This window comes from Ptychodera flava, chromosome 8 (assembly GCF_041260155.1).
Source record: "Ptychodera flava strain L36383 chromosome 8, AS_Pfla_20210202, whole genome shotgun sequence".
In the NCBI taxonomy this organism is placed as follows: domain Eukaryota; kingdom Metazoa; phylum Hemichordata; class Enteropneusta; family Ptychoderidae; genus Ptychodera; species Ptychodera flava.
The window spans coordinates 5,167,726-5,187,708 of NC_091935.1; the positions used below are offsets into that span (position 1 = coordinate 5,167,726).

Below are 19,983 nucleotides of genomic sequence, written 5' to 3' on the forward strand. Positions count from 1 at the left end.
ACCCGTATTTTCAACTGACATTGGTAGCAGTACAACGCGTAACCCAATTTTAATGTATGACCGGCATTAATTATCGACTGAGACTTCTTGTTACTTTGTCATTTATGCTTTTAAAAAACTGGCAAATGAAGACTTTCAATCAATAATACGGCCCTATGCCATGCGTATATGGTTGCGAAATTTTACATTGTAAAAGCCTATCTTTAGCTTTCCGCATTTAGCTTTCATTGTGCTATTTCAGGATGGAGTAACAGTTTTCAAGAAATCGCAGATTACAAAGGGTAATTTAATTGGAGAAGGCGAGTTTCTTCGGTCTATAGCGGATGTCTGAGAAGAAAGGTTTGGTAACAAGAGTGGCACTTAAAATTTTAAAAGGTATCTCGCTTTAGGTTTAATGCACATATTATTTTCAATATTGAATTATTTCCCTTATACGTTATAAACACCTATTGCCTGGTCAAGAGGGCTATAGCGCCCGTCTATTACCCCGAGGGGCCGTGTGTTACCAGAAACACATCGCTATTCCCCGAGGCCGTAGGCCGAGGGGTATAGCGATGTGTTTCTGGTAACACATGGCACGAGGGGTAATAGACGAGCGCTATAGCCCGAATAAAGACCAGGCTATAGGTGGTTTATATAACAACCACATGCTCATGTTGTACTGTTATATAGTTTTTAATGTGTTTTGATATTTTGCACCACAGCAATCCATTGTGACAAGTTTACTGGGCGATGTTTCCACAGCGGTTTCAGTTGTACGTACGTGGTACCACTATCTTTCAAAAAATATTCTAAGCATACCTAGCGACATCCTTAGTTGCACTTTAATCTTTTCCGTCGATGAGCTGTTCAAGTTCCTACGCTGTTGGAATGTTGGAAAACGTTGGAAAATCTGTTTCAGAGAATGTGTCGTCACCTATCCCGGACGCACATCACGTTCTAGTCACCCGCCATTGTTGCAAAGCTGCAGACGACACTACGGTCACGTGACCGGGCACTTTTCCAAATTTGGTCAGAACTATTTCCCTAGGGAAATAGCTGTTCAAAAAATACCCTCTGACGTCACTTTTGTCGATCCGATGGGGACTAGACGTATCTATTTTCTCGTCACGTGACGTATTCTGGCGAATCGCGACATGGAATGAGCATGTGGTGTGTTATAATATCAACTATTGCGAGTGTGTCACTAATTACAGGAAGCTCTTCATTGCAATACTAGAAGGAAAAAAATCTATCAATAATATAAAATGCAATGTACTTGTGTAGATAATAAAAGGTCTTCCATTTGGTTATTTAAATATTTCCATATGTTACAATATAATTTGCTATTTTGTTTTTATATATATTCAGGGATATGTGTTATATGACATATATGATAAATGATGAATTTTCGTCATAGATTACAGCGACGTCTTATGTAATATAACGACATTAAGGTCAGGACAAGTGATAAGAAATAATTTGTTCTAATGGCGCTTTAATTATGGGTTGTTACATTTCATAACTTCTACACATGTAACACTTATGAATAGATAACACAGTCCACAATCCAGCTTATCAGCATGAAATAAGTACCCTGAATCTTCTTCAAGGGTGTCCTCGCATTGTAAAGTTGATCGGTGTCAGCATGGAAGAAGGTGAGCAAAACTTCAAGGAAAAATACAAAAGAACATATCATAAGCGCCGCATAAGTACAGCATAAATCACTTTCTAACTCGGTAGTGTTCGTGAAAACATTAGAGAGAGCATTTAAGGTATGCTGTCACCTGTTCCAATTTTGCCACAGTTACTAACAAATCAGCGATTTTAAGCGGGTGGCCACTTTTTTAAAACAGCGCCCTCACATGGGCATTTTGAATATCAAGGAACGCCCCTTAGACCATATATGGGCATATTAAGCCTTCAGGTGACAGTATACCTTTAATTAGCCTTTGAACAGGGGTTGTAAACCAAGAGGGCGTGTTCACCTTTACATTTATTTACCAAAATGCCGTTATGATGAAATATTCTTCTTTCTTCTCATTACGATTATTAATGACCCTAGAAATACATATACCCCCACACTTTGTAACGCGAAACAATGATATTATACCAGCATTGTAAGTTAATGATTATCTCAAAGTCGTTTTCAACATCAATATGGCTTGTATTTACTTCCTGTGAAATTGAGTGTATTGCCTTTCACTACGGGGATAAAAAGTGAGGTAAACACGGGATGTTTTTATTCGGTAGCTCACTTTTCAAACTCGGCGATGGCAACATTCAAAATGCACACTACATTCATTTCTCGATTTCCGAAATAAACTTTTCCAAGTAAAACATGTCCCCTAGCTGCATTTCGTTTTTAAGAGAACTAATTAATTGTATACATAACTGCAGGCGAGAAGAGTATCATCACTGAACTGATGTCCACCGACATGCACACTCTCCTCAGGACTGATAATGTTGAGAACATCTCTGTTGCATTTGGCTCAAGACTACAGAAATTTTGTCTACATGTTGCAGAAGCCCTACAGTACATGGAGAAAATAAAAGTAATTACTGAGAGACACAACACTTTGCAAATATCAAATCTCAACGTTGAGGTTTAGGAGATCGGGGATTGTTAGCGTTTGATGGCCTTGTTTGCACATGGAATAGGCCTGCCTACAGACTTGAAATATATGTAGTTACATTATATCGCTACAACACATGTTATACAATCTTATTGGTTTACACGATTGGCAAATACACATCACTTTTCCGTTCTTCAATCGTTTAATAAGTTTGTGTAAATATTGATGACGCAATCTAGTGAGTCACCGGCATCAAGCTCAGAGCTTTGTCTGCTTCAGTAGGTCATAAATGGGACACAAGATCTTTTATATGTCGAGATCTGTGAACAATAGTCTATCGTACATAACTGAACAGTTAATTATTAAGGTTTTCAGAATCCCCCGACAATTAGATTGGAACTACCTAACGCAACTTGCAATTCGGTACGAAGATCAGAGTTGGTATTCGTATATAAAAATATATAGATTATATCACCGTTCAGATGCCACTAATTGCTAACTGTCCAACTAGTAAAATGACGTGACTCAGTCCGATTTCACCTTTTCAAAATTCCAATGTCTTTTGCCAGGTTGTACATCGTGATATTGCTGCTCGCAATGTTTTGATATCTCATGATGATATGGCTAAAATCGGTGATTTTGGACTGGCGAGAGATGTTTACGAAACATTAGTGTATCAGAGACATCCATCACAGGTGGGTCTGATACTTATTATTTTAACAGCACGGACACCTCCGTAAATTTTCTTAACATTGGGCAAAAGTGTAAAACCTTATTAGTCTTCAATAAGGCATAGTGGCACACAGTTTTAGTGTTGTAAACGCTGTCACTTCCGTAACGGGACAGTCCCCCCCCCCCGACATTTATTCACAGGACAACTGTCACCTGCCGTTTACCCCCATCCCCACCCCCACCCCAACCCGACTATACAACACCGGACACGACATTTCCAATCCGGGCATTTACCCCATTTCAACACATCAATATATTCGTAAATAGTATTAGGGGTAAATATCCGGGTGTAAATGTCTCGCGGTGGTAAATGGTTGGTGGTAACTAGCCGAGGGGTAAATGTCTAGTTGTGATTGTCCAGAGGATATTTGTCTGGGTGGTAACTGTCCTATACCGTCGTGACTATTTTTCATCATGATCACATATTTGATCATTTTCTCTCTTGCAGCATCATTTTAAGGTACCAATCCGGTGGATGTCACCTGAATCGTTAAGGGAAAGCATCTACACTCATTCGAGTGACATGTAAGTTACTCCGTTTTCTTCAGCAAGTAACAAGGAATCACGTGCCCCCTCTACACAAAGTGATGACTTACTTGCTACCTACTGTATTCTGTGTAGGTTTAGATTAGGAGGGTAACACTGTTCATTGGTAACGATCATCATGTAATCATATACAGTTCAACATGTAATTCAGTTCAGTATGTAGAAATCGTTTTCAGCTAACTGCTTTCCTTCTTTTTGTCGGATTTAGGTGGTCATTCGGAGTGTTCATGTGGAGACTGCCGCGTTAGGTAAATTGTTTTGTAGTATCTGTATAATAATACTTATATAAGTGAATTGCTTTGAAGCATTGGCATTAGACGAACTAGACATATTATCTAAATCGAGATGTTGCCAACACTGTTAGCGGGAGGTCAGACTCAGTCAAAACAACACCACACCACACATATCCACGCACTGCACAGCCCGCTAGCTGTTTAGGACGTATGCTGTCAGGTTTATAATGCCTTTCGCATTTACAAATTTTTGAACTTTTAAATTTTGTGTGCCATTTAAAAATTGCAATGCTGTAGTGTAATTGTAATTCGTCGAAGTATCATAGTTTGTTAAACTGAGCAAAAACAGGTAACTGCGTTCTAAGCAGACGTGATGTATGTGTTGTTGTGGTGTTGTTGTTTTGAGTACGTCTGACCTCCCGGTAGACAATGTTTCAACTTTTGCAGAGTTCATTTTTTTAAAGATCGACTCATGTTACCGTTTAGCTATTAATTGATTTTGACAGTATTGGCAACACCTCGATTTAGACAATATGTCTAGTTCGTCTAATGACAATGCTTCAAAGCAATTCACTGCAAAGTTCTCATAATGCATTTTTACTACCGGTATGATCAATTTGTTTTGATACAAGATCTCTTTCACCATGCTTACAACATCAGAAAAACTCAATTCAATTGCATGTTTATTCACAACAGGGGATATGCCATACCATAACATAGACACTACACAGCTGGTTGAACGATTAAAAGATGGCTACCGTCTACCACAGCCTCAACACTGCTCTGATAACTTCTACAATTTGATGAGACGGTGTTGGCGTTGGGACTCGACTGAACGAGCCACAGCAACCATGGCCGTAGATGTCCTCAACGCGTACACAAAAGAAAACACAGTATGTATTGCTCGAAAAGGTCGTTTCAAATTAATCATTCCGACAGAGTCTGCAAATAATGAAATGTGCTGTATTTATATTTTACACGACCTGATGTCAGTCTGTCGAGGACATGGAATTACCCACTGGGCGACAAAAAACAGAGTACCTCTCCAAATGCAGACACAGCAGCAAATTCGTATTCATCAACAAAGTACACAGTATTTGATACACATGCATTTGAACACCCACTATATATACATCAACAGTCCCGTAATTTAATAGTACAGAAATTTGCGAGAAATTAGCGTAAAATGGACACTTTTTCGCTTTTTGCGCGAAGTATGTGAAAAAACATACTATCTCGCATTTAATTTGTGATATTTTTTTCTCGCACTCAGCGAGAACTGTGTTTTCTCGTTCTACATCTACGAGAAAACAGTCCTCGCAATCATACACTAATTCCTTGCTGGTTGATTGCGAAAATTAAATTTCTCGCAGATGCAGAGCTAGAAAACAAAGTTCTCGCTGAATGACAGCCAAAATAAATTCTCACAACTTAAATGAGAGATAGTGTATATTCTACCATACTTCTCGCAAAACAGCGAGAAAGTGTCCATTTTCGCACATTTCTTACAAATGTCTGTATCGTGCAATCGATGTAATCTGTGCATATCAGAAAGGTACACATATCAATGCCGATAAATCTACGCTGTTAAACAAACATTCTGAGTTGGATTCAAAATATTGCCACCTAAACAAATATTATTTATCAAATGACAACGCCGCCTATGCACAATATCATGGTACCTCTCAATGATAAATAAGTGAGTTTTGGTGAGACACATTTAGTCTGTTGTACGATTGCAGGATGCATGAAACTTGAGACAAAGATACTATTACTTGTACTTCAAGTAATTTGTTATACATACATATTATATATATATATATATATATATATATATATATATATACATATATATATATATACACATATATATATATATTTATTGATATTGTACATATATATTTATTTATTATTTGTTATACATAAATAATACATATATGTATATGTATATATATATATATATACATATACATATGTATATATATATATATATTATATATATATATATGTATATATATATATATATATATATATATATATATAAACAAAATGTTTGTAATCTGTATGAGAGAGAGAGAGAGAGAGAGAGAGAGAGAGAGAGAGTGTGTGTGTGTGTGTGTGTGTGTGTGTGTGTGTGTGTGTGTTTGTAAGTGTGTGTGTTTTAAATACTTCGTTTCTTATATGTTAGATTACGACAAGCTACATTTCAGTTTTTAAACAACTTGTGGCATTTTCATTTGCAGGGTGTATTCGCATGAGGAATCTATTCACGGATAAGAGATGTGCTGACAGTCAGTTATCGAGTAAATTGCAGGATTACATCTTCTGAAGTAACGAAACGTGGAGATTTAAGTGTTGAGTCCCATTAAATGGCTGAGGGTGATACGGTATACGTGTGCAGTCAAAGTTATCATTATGATGTAGTGTTCTGTATACAAATTACTCTGACAAATCTACTCTATATATTGTGTATTCAAAATGTTCGTTTAACATAAGTATTATTTACATTCATTCCTTTTGAGACGGCAGAGAGAGTTGACAATCTCAGCGACACAGACACTACTAATAATTTGTTGCATGCAAAGCAAAATATAACTGTCACTTGGCTCTACCCTGTTCTTAGTGTTACTTGCACAACGTTTGTTTCACTCATTGAAGAAATGGATATTTCGAGGTGAAGATATCCATATTACACATAATAGTTTTAATGGACGCTTAGTTGAAATGTGATTGTATTACTTGCTACGGGAGTTATCCTTGCAAGTGACTTATTATACTTTCGATTAAGTAAAACTCAACCAGCTTCTCCTTCAGTTATTCCATTTTTATTGGAAACATGAAACATTTGCAGTGAAAACGGTGCCTGCATTAAGAACAGGGCTAGTGCTAGTGGAAAAATCTGATACTACTAATGAAATATTTGCCAAAAGAAATAATGAGATTGATTTGCACAAGGGTCAGGTAACAACGAAAAATAAAGTGACATGAAAAATTTAGGTTAAATTCGTCAGATTTCGTGAAGTGAATGATTCGTTAGAATTTGCATACGAATTGATTACTTATCTACGTTATTATTTGCAGAAATTATTTCTTAAAATGTCTCTCTTAGAATTATGCAAAGGATATTTTAAGGATTCATTACATTTTACCGAAAGCAATTTGAACGATTGAGTATAATTCGTATTGTTTAATTTTGCGATATATAATAACATTACTCGGCATTTAGAATCAAAACATCTGTACAATCAGTATTATTACCCCGTTTCTGAACATACGACACCGGAAGTAAATATAGCCTAAATATGACTTAGATATCTGAATTCGTTATGCTATAGCGCGAGTATAGGCAAGTCAACATCAGTGATGGATTTTATGTATTATTTTTCTTTGGATTATCATTGGAGGTCAATTTGATGAATTCTATAATGATTTAGAATTGACGAATGTCTGGATAGGTATTATTTTATGGGCATTCGGTATCTGTAAATTTTGAAATCGAAGTTATTAAGGTGCTTTTGCACAAAACACAGCACATTTTTGCTCAAAATCACCTTTTAGTATGACAATATTTAAAGTTATGTGAGAAAAGTTATGAAGATTTTATGCAAATTGGTGCAAATCACCCGATTACGGGCTTCTACTTTCTCCCGTTTTCGACATTTTTTAAAAAGATTATCTCTACTCTAGCATTGTTAAATTTTGCGAAATTTTCTCAATATATTCTTAACATACCATATGACAAAGTTGCGATTTTCTTTGGCAATAAAGCTGGGGTTTTTTGGATTTAAGTCAATTCATTTTTGCTTATCATGATTTTAAACACTTTTTGATGGTCAATCTTTAACTCCAACCATTTAAGAATGAGGAAAGATAATGCAAACCAATTCTGCCGCTTTTTCCTACGGTAACAGGACAGTTACCCCCCGGAAATTTAGTCCCCGGACATTTGCCACCTACTATTTAACCCCCCCCCCCCCCGGCTATTTACCATCGGACACTTACCACACAAGACATTTACCATCCGGACAAGTACCCCTCTCTTAAAAATTAAATTTAAAGGATTATTTTAACACAGTTTCAACTTTGTTTTGACATAGCATAGACACTGTCAATGATTCAAACAACACTATAGAGTGTATTTTATATGTTGGTGATAAAGGAATTAGTAAATAGTTAATGAAATATCTAACACACATTCTGCCCAAAACATGAAACTGAAGATGTATGTAACTTTCGATGCAACCCGGTTTTGACTAAAGAAGACAAAAATGGAAAAAGAGACAAATATTATTAGTTTCCTAGTGTTAGGGTCAAGGTTAGGTTTAGGGTAAGACAATAAAATGATTCGTATAGAGATATCATTTTAGTCCGTTAACACCATATAGTTGTTATTTTAATGTCATTCATAAGCGCGATTTAAAGACTCACCTTTTTTTAAAGCACTATTCCTAATGTATTGGAAGGGTCACCATTTTTCAGTAACCGTTGATGCGTGATTTATTTTTAACGTTTACTGATGCTTACTCTATACAATTTAATCATTTTTTTACTTTGACTGCTTTTACTTTGCAGAAATTTTCATCATTTTTAACCATGTACATTTTTACCTAATTCTATTGTTTTTACACTTGACGTTTCTTGTCTTTGCTTTGCTGGTATTATTATCGATTTATGTGTGTAGAGCGCACTGAGACGTATGTGTAGTGCGTTTTTAAAGAAATATAAGCTATTATTATATTATTATTATTCATTTAAAGTATTCATTTATTATATAATGCATGGTTAGACATGCAGTGTCAAGTTCAAGATTAACATTTCAACTGACAGCCGCAGACAATTCCTCGTGGCGTAGTGGTTAGAGAGAGGGTCTTTAGTATCGGGCGTCCAGGTTCGCTTCCCTGATAGGCATAGGGTAACAATTGAAAGGGTAAAAGTCGGAATGTATGGTAACACCTGCCAGGCGTAGCAAAAGATCATGTGGCACCAAGTAGGAGACAGTACTAGAAAAGATGCAAATGCAGCGATTGTTCGGGAACCTTCATTTTTAATCATTTCCCATTTGACATCGTTTTCAACAAACCAATTTTGTCGTTATAAATAGTATTATGGGGTAAATAACCGGGTGGTAAATGGTTGGTGGTAATAAACCGGGGGTAAATGTCTGGTGGTGAGTGTCCAGAGGGTATTTGTCTGAGTGATAACTGTCCTAGAACCTTTCCTACATATAGGCCTACTCTAGTTTCAATGAGATACTAAATTTCGTAAAGTGCTTTCAAGTTTTTGACAATGATTTTATGATTAATACGGTAACATTAATTGAGATTATTTACCCAAAACTTTACCCCGTTAATCATTGATTCAATACTTAATTTTTGATTCTTTGTTTTTGACAAAATATAACGTATGAGGAAAAAGTATGTTAGTTATGTGCAACGCCATCTTAAACATTCTCCACCTTAATGAAGCCACTGAATCGCTGAAACTCGTCAATGTGAGGAATGAGCTAAAGTAAAAAGACGTTTCTTTGTTTTGATATTTTTTTATTTAAGAAAGTATCAGTTTATTGTTATTTTATATCGACTGTGCTACTCGTTAATTTATTAGTTTTGACTATGTAGTGCAAAGATCGGCACGAAGCGTAATGTACAATGGATATTAATCCCAAACTGAGGCTTACCATGTTTTGGCATCAAGACTGCTGACGTGTAACAGCTACCTGTTTCATTGATCAAATGAATGCATGTATTATGCTTCATTAGAAAATTAATTTTAATATGTACAAATTGATTTTCATTTTTATGCAGAGAAATCACGTATTCAGACCTCTTTCTGATTTGCACATATGTGAGGCTTAGAACTACTACTTTATGACACATCCACCTTGAGTATGGACACGCACTTGTTTGTCAATAATTGTGACCATTTCTTTAAGGGAGAGTACACCTCTAAAGTGAAAGATTTAAACTTGTTCTCATTTTTTTCCAATAAAACATTCAAACGCATTCTCACCAGGGGTCACCATGCAAAGTATGGTACCAGAGAAACAAATTGCCTAAATTTACCGATATTTGAAATTCAAAGTGACCGCTATCCCTTTGATAACTCTATTGACAAAACAAAATTTTCGAAAAACTATTATGATGAATACGTTTCTTTCTCCAAGAGTTTTAAACTTAGCCTCCAGAAGTGGTAGATCAGAAAAGTACTGTAAAAAATTGAGAATTGAATATTTCTCCTAACCGTCATTCTGCCTTAGAGACTGTATTTCTGCCATAGTACCAATCAATCTGATTTAAATCAGATGTAGAGTACGGCGACGTCTGTACCAAGAGAATACCGCGCAAGTACAGACGTCGCCGTACTCTACATCTTATTTTAATTAGATTGAGTACAAACTTACCTCCTTCTAGTTGTTGCTGTCGTGGTTCAACTTTGCTGATTCTGGATGTTCGTTGGAAAGGATGAAATAAAACAAAGTAAAAACAGTACATAAATCCACTTTGATATCGTTAGATTTACTTCAAATCTGAGAGACCACGAAATTCATATGCCCAAGTTAAGGTATCGTAATGTTGCGAACATAATGAATTCATGGACTGAAGAGTAAATGAGAGATTAGAAACGAAAATGGAGGATGAAGATGAGAAAATAATCAAGGTAGAGAGTTCGACGATCGATTGCGAGGAAGGATGACATTGTACCTGGGTAACAGAAGCCGCTGTCAAGGTTATATTTGGCCCAGGTGGAAGGTTGGGTGAGTTGCTGGAACATTGATAAAGTCTCGTAAATTGAATTGATAAGTATCTGAAAGGGAGAAATGGATCAAGATGTGACATGGCTGACATTAATACAGCACTTCTGACGGGTCAAAAGATGCAACTGTATTGTGGCAGAGACGGGGGTAGTATATTCAATGTAGAATAGTGACAATCGGTCAGGCGCTAATTGTTTGCTCAATTCGATGTACCTCCATTTCACTATTCCTTGTTTTGCACTGTATGAAAAAGAGAACAAACTAATTATTTTTACCGAAAGACATGCAGAAGTGGAAGTAAATCGAGACCCTAATGACAAAGAGCCCCGAATTCAATTCAAGACATTTTCAAAAGATGACGTCAAAACCTAACATTCATTGAGTGTCATGTTCCGTAGTGAGGAAGTACTTTTGGAGGTACCAGGGGATCATAATACTTGTGTAACTGGAGACGAACACGCCTGAGTTTGATGGCTTTATTTACAGTACGGGAACTCTGCCAGAGTACGCAAAGCACTGTGGGAAATCTCGTCCCACTTTTCGCATAATCTCATGTAATTATCAATTATGCATGAAGTCTCTGAGAAGTCTGACACCTATTAAGCTCCATTTTAATATCAAAAGGCCATAGTTTGCGACCATGACATCAAAAGGCCAGTCTGTCTTTTTCTCCTTGTCTGTGGTTAAAACTACTCAACAGGAGGTTTACAGTATTGCGCTTTTTTATGCGCACAATAATAGTCCGTTGGAACTTAGGATCGAGACAAATCATCCTCGATCGATAATTTAAATGATAGCAGTGAGCTGTGCAGGGTAGGCCACTTCAAAACGACCAAAACAGAGTAATGGAGCGACTAGATCAAGTGCTTATGCTTCTCTGCATTGTAACTCTTTCAGGTACGTTTTATTTGTAACTGTAATGGCAATGAGCGTGCCAATTTTTCGAATATGAATATTTGTCGAATATTAATTGTCTGACTTCAGTCATTTAAAACTTGTGGTTTAGTTCCACGATGGACGTACCACAAAACGTCCATGATTCTACATACTGGGAGGCGGGGTACGGGTGGAGGAGGGGGGTTGCGTGCCGCCGCTAGCTAGATTGCCAAATTTTGCTTACACTCCTGTTGTTCTAGAACGTTTAGCAGCTTGTGTCTCGTAACATTAATATGACTGCTTATTTGTCGGTCTCGCTGTCATGTCCATCGTTAACTAAACATCTCTTCAACCAGTTATGGCATATCCTGAGCTATGAACGACATCGCTTCGACCATCGACAGTATAGTCTACTGTGTATGTAGTATGCTGTCTATGCTTCGACATCACCACTTCACGATGGTAAACTTCCCGGTTCGTTGACATCTGTCGTATTCGAGGGCTGTCTTTTTTGTTGCACAGACAATAATTTGTCTGTGGTTTTTGCGTTTGGCAATCAAACTCGGCTATAATCTCTCGAGCAGACATACTTCCGTTTATATCACCTCGACTAACACAGGTCAAAAATGCGGAAATGTCCGCTATAAAACAAGCATTTTTGAAAGAACGAGATTCAGCGCCGTGGGCGCACAATAGGCAACGTCGTCGTATTGACGTTGGTTGTTGGCAAACACTGGTCTAGTCGTTGGCTTATCAGAGAAACATAAACTATCTATTACACCAGGAGCTACCGATTATTATCTTTGCTAGCTGCAGCACTGTAGCTCTAGGTTTTGCCTTGGTATTTGGGTCAGACGGCAAAACCAGATCCAAATAACCAGGCAAAACCTAGAGCTACAGTACTGTAGCTACACCTTTGTCTGAATAAAAATTACGGAAGTGTGCAGGGTTAACACGATTCGAGCGTAACTCAAAACCAGGGTTTGTGGACTGGCCAGGGGCTGTGGTGTGAGCTCGAATCCCATCGAAAATTTACCGAATTCAATTCACAGTCGTTTGTGCTTCGATAAACGGCGATGGCCGCTGTGGTGTGCAATAGAAATAAAGGAAGTTAGGGAACAGAATGGCCGCTATACTCACGTATTGCCGAGTTCGGAGACTGATTTTCAATGCATCTCTGAATTCATATCTGCTATCATTTTGAGTCTAAGTCGGACGTCGATCTCTGCATATTCCGTTGCGACTTCCGACGGGACCAGCCATTCAATGACTACTTTCTTACAACAGTAGCGGGTGATTTGAATGTAGAGTCGCTGTGATGGAAGCGAATCGGTGAAACAGACATATTCCGAGCTTCAGAAGGAAGACGAAATGAAAGTCTTGACTTAATCAGGAAATAATCTCTTCGGGCATTGTGTTGAGTTCAAATCTAGCCCTGAGCGTCTTGTGTTCGGTTGAAGTGCGCACACTACTAATAAACAAGAAGGGGAAAGTCTCGCAATGGCGGCAGATTGTGATATTTTTAAAGCAATCGTAAGTTAGAACCTTCTACTGTTTGTAGCTTTTTGTAGGCAGTGATGTAGATATGGCCGGTCACCGGTAAAAAATGCCCGGTTGCATGTAGCTTGCGACCGGCTATAAAACGCATGAAAAAAATTACACCAAAAAACCCTTGAGAATTTGAAAACAAAATCTTCACTCATTCATTTTTCCAGTGTAAGATTAGGTATTTCGAAACAAATTACAGAAAAGAGTGAATAAATTTTGGGTAAAACTGATCTTAAACGTTACGATCCCGAGCTCGAGTTAGAGCTTGACATGCAACGGCATGCCCGAAAATGAAGTATAGTAACGCAGTGCAGGTTGCATATCCGGTTACCTCGGATAGGTAACCTTGGAAAACATCGACAACCGTCCGTAATATGCAAATAGTGTGACTGAGACTCAGGGGAAAAGTTTTCCGTATTTCCATAGATGAGCATACATACCATATACGCTGTTTTTCACGATGTATAAGCCACACAATTTCAAAAAGTAAACTAAATGATCAGCCAAGTATATTGAAATACATTGCTAAAGAAAATTAAAGGGGAAGTTCACCAAGGATGATTTTTACATATGTGCTACCTTTGTGGTCACTTACGCGGGAAAAGCTACTTTTGCCATTTATAACTCGCGCGGTTTTTTTTAACAAAATCCGATAAAAATAGTACAGGAAGTTACATTTTAGGGCTTCATCAACTCCACGTAATTTGGGTATGGGAAAAAAGCTTCAGGCATGGAGCTTGCATCACGTGATATGGAAGGGTCCATCTTCTGATGGGTATGGCATTGTCCACTTACCCACACTGCACTCAAATCAGGCTGTGCGTATTTACATGTATTGTTTATACTGAGTATCCTTGCATAAACGATGAATCACTCATAATAAACTGTTCACTGTCAGATTTTGTGTTGCTGTTTACTACAAACCACCTAATCTACCACAAACTTCAGGAATATATGGTTATAGGAATACAGTAAGAACTATCACTCCACTCCATTGTTAAACAGCCGGGAAAGCTTAAGAAGCCTGTAAACTTTTACATTTTGTAATTCATCGATTGGCTTAGTGATTAATTTTAATAAATTTATCTTAAAGAAAATCGTCGACTTCACCATTTCTTTCTGTAATTAAACATTCAACACATCAATTTCTCAACATTATCCATGTAAGAGAGGGGACATCCCTCTGACACTTTCCCCTCAGCCTATCGCATGTTCTACCCCCTGTACTTTCAAATTGTGTCTTGTCAGATATTCTATTGAAATCCTGTCATGATACCCATCCAATTTAAACAATACTTTATGGTTTGGTACTGGTTATAGCGTGAGCTTTTATGTCTAGATTTTGTTGTGACTTTGAATTTCATTTTTTCGGTTTCACCTTTTTCAATTGTCATAGAATAACCGTTGATAATCAAGCAGGATTTGAAGTTTTTACGTTTGCTGTATTTTTGTAAATTTTATAATTACATGTATTGATATTTAACTTTTCGAAGGGGACGAGGGTTGGTCAGTCAAAATGTATGTGTTTGGAAGAGGGTACTCAAAGTCATCATGTTTGGCAGAGGGTTACTCAAAATTTCAGATTATCCGATTGAATTTCACTGACTCCCCAGACCAATAATGACTGATCCCTAAATATTGAGTAATATGCTTCTCCGGTACCAAAATTTTTACGGTTACGCCCGACTTTTCCTAATGATTTTTAAAGAGACTGATTTAAGAAAATTTAGTAAAAGATTAAGTCTCTCATGTTCGAGGCGCGAAAGTCCTTGTGGGTGAGGGTCACCAGACTGAACAAAAACCACAGACATAGCTTCACACATTTGTATCTTATATGTAAAGATCCTTTGATATCATCAGAGGGCAATTGATCAAGATCCTGTCTTATCTTCCTATCCGTAAATATACATTGTGAGGATGAAATTTGAACGAGAAAAATGCACGGAACACTTTCTCATGTCCAAGTCATAATTTTAACAGTTGTTATTTGGTACCTTTCCTCGGAAGACTTATAAAATATTCATCGAATTGAATTCACTGTCCACATATCGCATTCCATTTTTGAGTTCTCATGTCTACAGCTTTGCTCGTTTTGAAATATTCATGGTCTTTACATGACCATATTTTCTACATCAGCGGACACCAGTGTCTGTCCTTTTGACTGCATAAAGACTATTCAGAACTCACTATATGAATTAGTTCTGGTAAAATCTACGTTACAACTTAAAGCTGTACTACTGCGCATACAGTGACCAGTAGTATAGCTTGAACAATCTCACTCTGCTATATCCTTTCGTATAATTGAATTTGATGTCTTCCATCATTTTCGCTTCAAAAAATGTGCAGGATAAGCTTTGGATCATATTCTTTTTAGGTGGGTATTGGACCCGGTGGTTTGACCAACACCAAGAGTCGTTTGGTGAAAACGAGTCTCTGATCCGCTTACACAAGCACTTTCCGAATCTGGTGTGTAACAATCCGTCTGCAATCGATGTAAAGACGTCAAATGGTACACCTGCTCACAAAACAGGCGAAAGATTCAGTCAGTATGATGCGAAAGGATTTGTTTGTTTACACGAACAGCAGGATGACGGCATATGTGAAAATTACACAGTGAGGTTTTGTTGTCCCGGTAAGTTAGAAACGCTATAAATCCTATTTATTGTACTTAATATGCGACACAATATCGCGTATATCAATCACTGTATGCAAATTCCTTAATATGTGAAAAAGATGAAATAAAGTAGATAAATGACCTGAGCATAAGCATAAGGACTGTTTCCAAATAAGGTCGCATCGTTTTACGTAATCTCATCAGTGACAAACTAAACGATCGCAAAAAAAAAATTCTCCGTGAGAACATCATGTCATGACAATTAAAACAATATGACAACTTAATTATTGTGGTTTGATGGATTATACCCAAGTTCAACAAAGAGGGAAAATATTATATTTTAGTCGCATGTATTTGTTAAACTGCTAGCCTTTCTCAGTAAGCGTCACTGATTATACTTACTTTTCTCGAGTGGGTTGGCTATATTTGAAATCGTTAAAGACATGCGCGGAAATCGAGCAACTAAACTTTCAAGGTAACATATATGTGCGTGTGTTTATTTAAAGGCTAACATCTCTTTCACTTTCATACTGCTCGAAAATGCAAGTTTTGGGCATCTCCATCTAGACGTAATTGAAATGTTTATTTCTGTTGGGTGTCGATGGTGATAAGGATATATAATTAAGCGATCTCACACGGGATAATATTTTGTGAACTAGGGAAAACTGGAGCAACTGAGTGCCTGACCGAAGAAGAATTAAATGAATATAAAGTCATGCAAAACTTCACCATATCAATAAATGAGGTAAAGAGTTTAATACTGTAATATGTACACCGTCTGTCTGTCTGTCTGTCTGCCTGTCAGTGTATGTATGTATGTATGTATGTATGTATGTATGTATGTATGTATGTATGTATGTATGTATGTATGTATGTATGTATGTATGTATGTATGTATGTATGTATGTATGTATGTATGTATGTATGTATGTATGTATGTATGTATGTATGTATGTATGTATGTATGTATGTATGTATGTATGGATGTATGTATGTATGTATGTATGGTTGTATGTATGTATGGTTGTATGTATGTATGGTTGTATGGTTGTATATTTCGCATGTTTTAAGTTGGTGTATTAAATTTCAGCAACTGTGTCATACATAAAAGAATATTTGTTTACTTTATTAGAAGATGTTTTTGTTAGCGTGAGGTATTATTCAATGTCATAGTACTTATAACCTAGTCTAGGCCAATGTTGAACGAACATTTCAACGTCTACACAAAAATCCACCCATTGTTATAATTATTGACAAAGCTAATACACAAGTTACACTTGTATGTAGAAATACCTGTCCCATTTGATGCTTATATCTCAAGAATATTACCAGTCAAAGTTTGATAAGTTTTAACTTCAACCCCTTGACACGAATGGCTTTTTTTATTCCGTTCTGAAATCGTCGTACTAATTCCAGATAGCCTAGGTAAGGTTTACCAGAAAGTCCCATAACCTGTATCATTATTCAGAAGCGACAGAAATTTTACTAAATTCATCAGCAACTTTTCTTTTTCAGTGCCATCAATGGTTCCAACAAAATCTAGATTATAAGACGTAGGAATTAGAATGTGTAACTTTTTGAGTTTCGATGAATTATTTCACTCTTCGCGTTTACATAGGTCATCTTCACATATGTCCAGGGAGGTGTAGCGTGTTTAACAAGTATTACTGTTCTTTTACACCTATACATTGTCTAATATGTATTTTTGGCAAATAGCAGGAGTTGATATGTATGTGTTTTCACAAGAATAGTTATGCATCACGATTTAGAAAATAAACAAAGTGAAAGGAACATGTTAGGTCACTTTAAAGCATAACAAGTATTTTCATGTTATCCTACGAAGGACTTAGAGATTGGAAGTACTATTTTCGTTATCTCGGATTTTCAACTTGCTTCATCAAACGCCAGTTTACATATTGTCCGTGGAAACCAGGTGAGTGATAATTGATTAAATTGTATTTTAGTACCTAAATATTTTAAATACATCGCTTAACGTTGGCTTTACGGTAGATCTGCGAAGTCACTTGACATGACTTTTCTTCATTATTTCAGTAAATTAATCTGTTCTGTTTTTGAAAAAATAAACACTGAATGTTAGGGTCCGTAGTTGGCATAGTACAAGATCTACTAACCGTAATCCTGCTAATTGATAGAACAGATGGGGGAAATTACAGCACAATGTCTTGTACGTTATGAAATGCAAAAAATGGCCCGATGACTGCACTGTTTCTGTGAGCAGAGCAGAACTAACGTGATCCTGTATGTTATTATTAAATTCCTAGATCATTACTTGCGAAAAAGAGTTTATGGTTCAACAATAGGCATGTGGAGTCTTTATTCATGCAGTAAATCGACACAGAAACATGAGTCAATATGCGCTATTATGACATTGAATAACATTATTAAAATTATATTACTGAATGAGTTCAATAATATGACATATGGACACTCACATTTACCAGTATTCAGTGAAGTGCGATTTCCTGATTAAAATCAATCAAAGCATATCTATCAAAGTGGAACTTTTTAGAATAACAGTTGACTTAAGTTCAAACACATTATTTTGGGGATGTCTGATTTTAAGTCGGTGCAATTTTAAGTGAATACCAGAACGTATATGATTCCAGAACGTATAAAGCTGTTTTTTCATGTGGGCAAATTGTGTTCACAACGTGGCTTCGTTTTAATAGTTACGTTAGAGTATACTTATAATTATGAATACTTATTGTAAATTTTGAAAAGCTGTACACATTTTGTTACAGTTTTCCAAAATATTTATTTGCCAATGGACTTAATAGAAAATAAGTATATTCATATTAAAGCGCGTAATAACAATGATATCACATTTGCAAACTAGGTAAAGATTGAGCTCCATCATCGATCCAATTTTATTAGCTAGAATACAAGTATTATTAACACTATATATCAAATTGAACTTCTCTTTGGCGTAGAGTTGTTCATGGTACATTTGGAAATACATTTACGCCACGGCATCGCCTCGCTATCGTTCTGAAATTGAAATAACGATGTCCATCAACAATCCGGAAAATTTAAAACGGAATTATGTCGAGTAGGTAATGCTTTGTCTAATACTCGAAGTGACTCTTTTTCTTTCACGGAAACCCCTCCCTCTAAATTTAATCTTGGTGGATCCTCACCTCTTAATCAAACCCGTTAATCATGCTAACTCAGCAATAGAATTTCTGTTGATGTATATAAAAACAAACAAATAATCAGCAACATTGTAGAACGCAGTGGTCACGAACCACCAGTTCTTTCTTCGTATATTCAAGTGCCAACTGTTTTCTTACATGCAATATGTAAGTTCAATCGATTTGGAGTCAGTGAAGACGGCAAATCTATAGTTGTTATGAGCCTGATGGACGTAGGTATTAAAGCGAACTTCAACCTTGTCATTTTGGTGAAGGCACAGGTAAGTGCCAATCATAATATCTGTACTTAAGATTCATGCATCCTGCAATCATTCCACAGACGAAGTGAAAGAATTCTTAGCCCCACACTCTATTTTGCATCTTTGGGACGTACTACACTATTTGTAGGTGGTGTTAAAATTATCAAATTTTATCACCACCTAAAATCGTACGTCCCGAATATGTGAAAGACAGTGTGGGGCTTAGAATCCTATCACTTCAATTGTCTGCTAATTGCAGGATGCATGAGACTTACTGTGAATTTCAAAATAGCTTGGAATTGGGTGATAAGATAAACGTTTCTGGCGTTTCTTTGATAGAATTTGCAACAATTGAACCCAATACGACGTCAACTGTTGTCACATACTGAACACGTTGAGTGTAGGAAATACCAATCATTGTTCCGACTGTACCGAAAAAAAATATCGTTAGCGTTCTCTCCTTTTTCATCGACTGGAAATGTGATAAAGTCAATATAAGAATGTTCAAGCAGTCAGTGTACGAGTGAGTTTTTCAATGGGAGTGCGGCAACACTGACCATGTTACTAGTAACTGTGGCACAGAGAACATCGTAACGCCTTAAATTGTTGCAAAATTTATCGAAGGAGAACGTTTGCAGGTGGCGTCATTTTCTATCGCCAGAAACGTTTTTCTTATAACCCAAGTACGTTGTAATTCCAATGTATTTTGAAAT

The 19,983-nt window shown here is 36.7% G+C and overlaps 2 protein-coding genes across 2 annotated transcripts in view; both read left to right on the forward strand.

Annotated features, from left to right (window-relative positions):
* LOC139138270 (insulin-like growth factor 1 receptor) overlaps positions 1 to 8,524 on the forward strand; it is a 129,510-nt gene extending 120,986 nt beyond the window's left edge. The window contains exons 17-18 of the mRNA XM_070706580.1: positions 4,763 to 4,959; positions 6,310 to 8,524. Of these exons, the coding sequence (XP_070562681.1) occupies positions 4,763 to 4,959; positions 6,310 to 6,324 (212 nt within the window). The 3' untranslated portion in view covers positions 6,325 to 8,524. The remainder of the gene's footprint in view (positions 1 to 4,762; positions 4,960 to 6,309) is intronic.
* Positions 8,525 to 11,456: 2,932 nt separating this feature from the next.
* Positions 11,457 to 19,983, forward strand: part of LOC139138269 (uncharacterized) — a 31,030-nt gene continuing 22,503 nt past the window's right edge. The window contains exons 1-5 of the mRNA XM_070706578.1: positions 11,457 to 11,717; positions 15,619 to 15,876; positions 16,518 to 16,603; positions 17,702 to 17,791; positions 19,184 to 19,291. Coding sequence (XP_070562679.1) covers positions 11,666 to 11,717; positions 15,619 to 15,876; positions 16,518 to 16,603; positions 17,702 to 17,791; positions 19,184 to 19,291 — 594 coding nt within the window. The 5' untranslated portion in view covers positions 11,457 to 11,665. The remainder of the gene's footprint in view (positions 11,718 to 15,618; positions 15,877 to 16,517; positions 16,604 to 17,701; positions 17,792 to 19,183; positions 19,292 to 19,983) is intronic.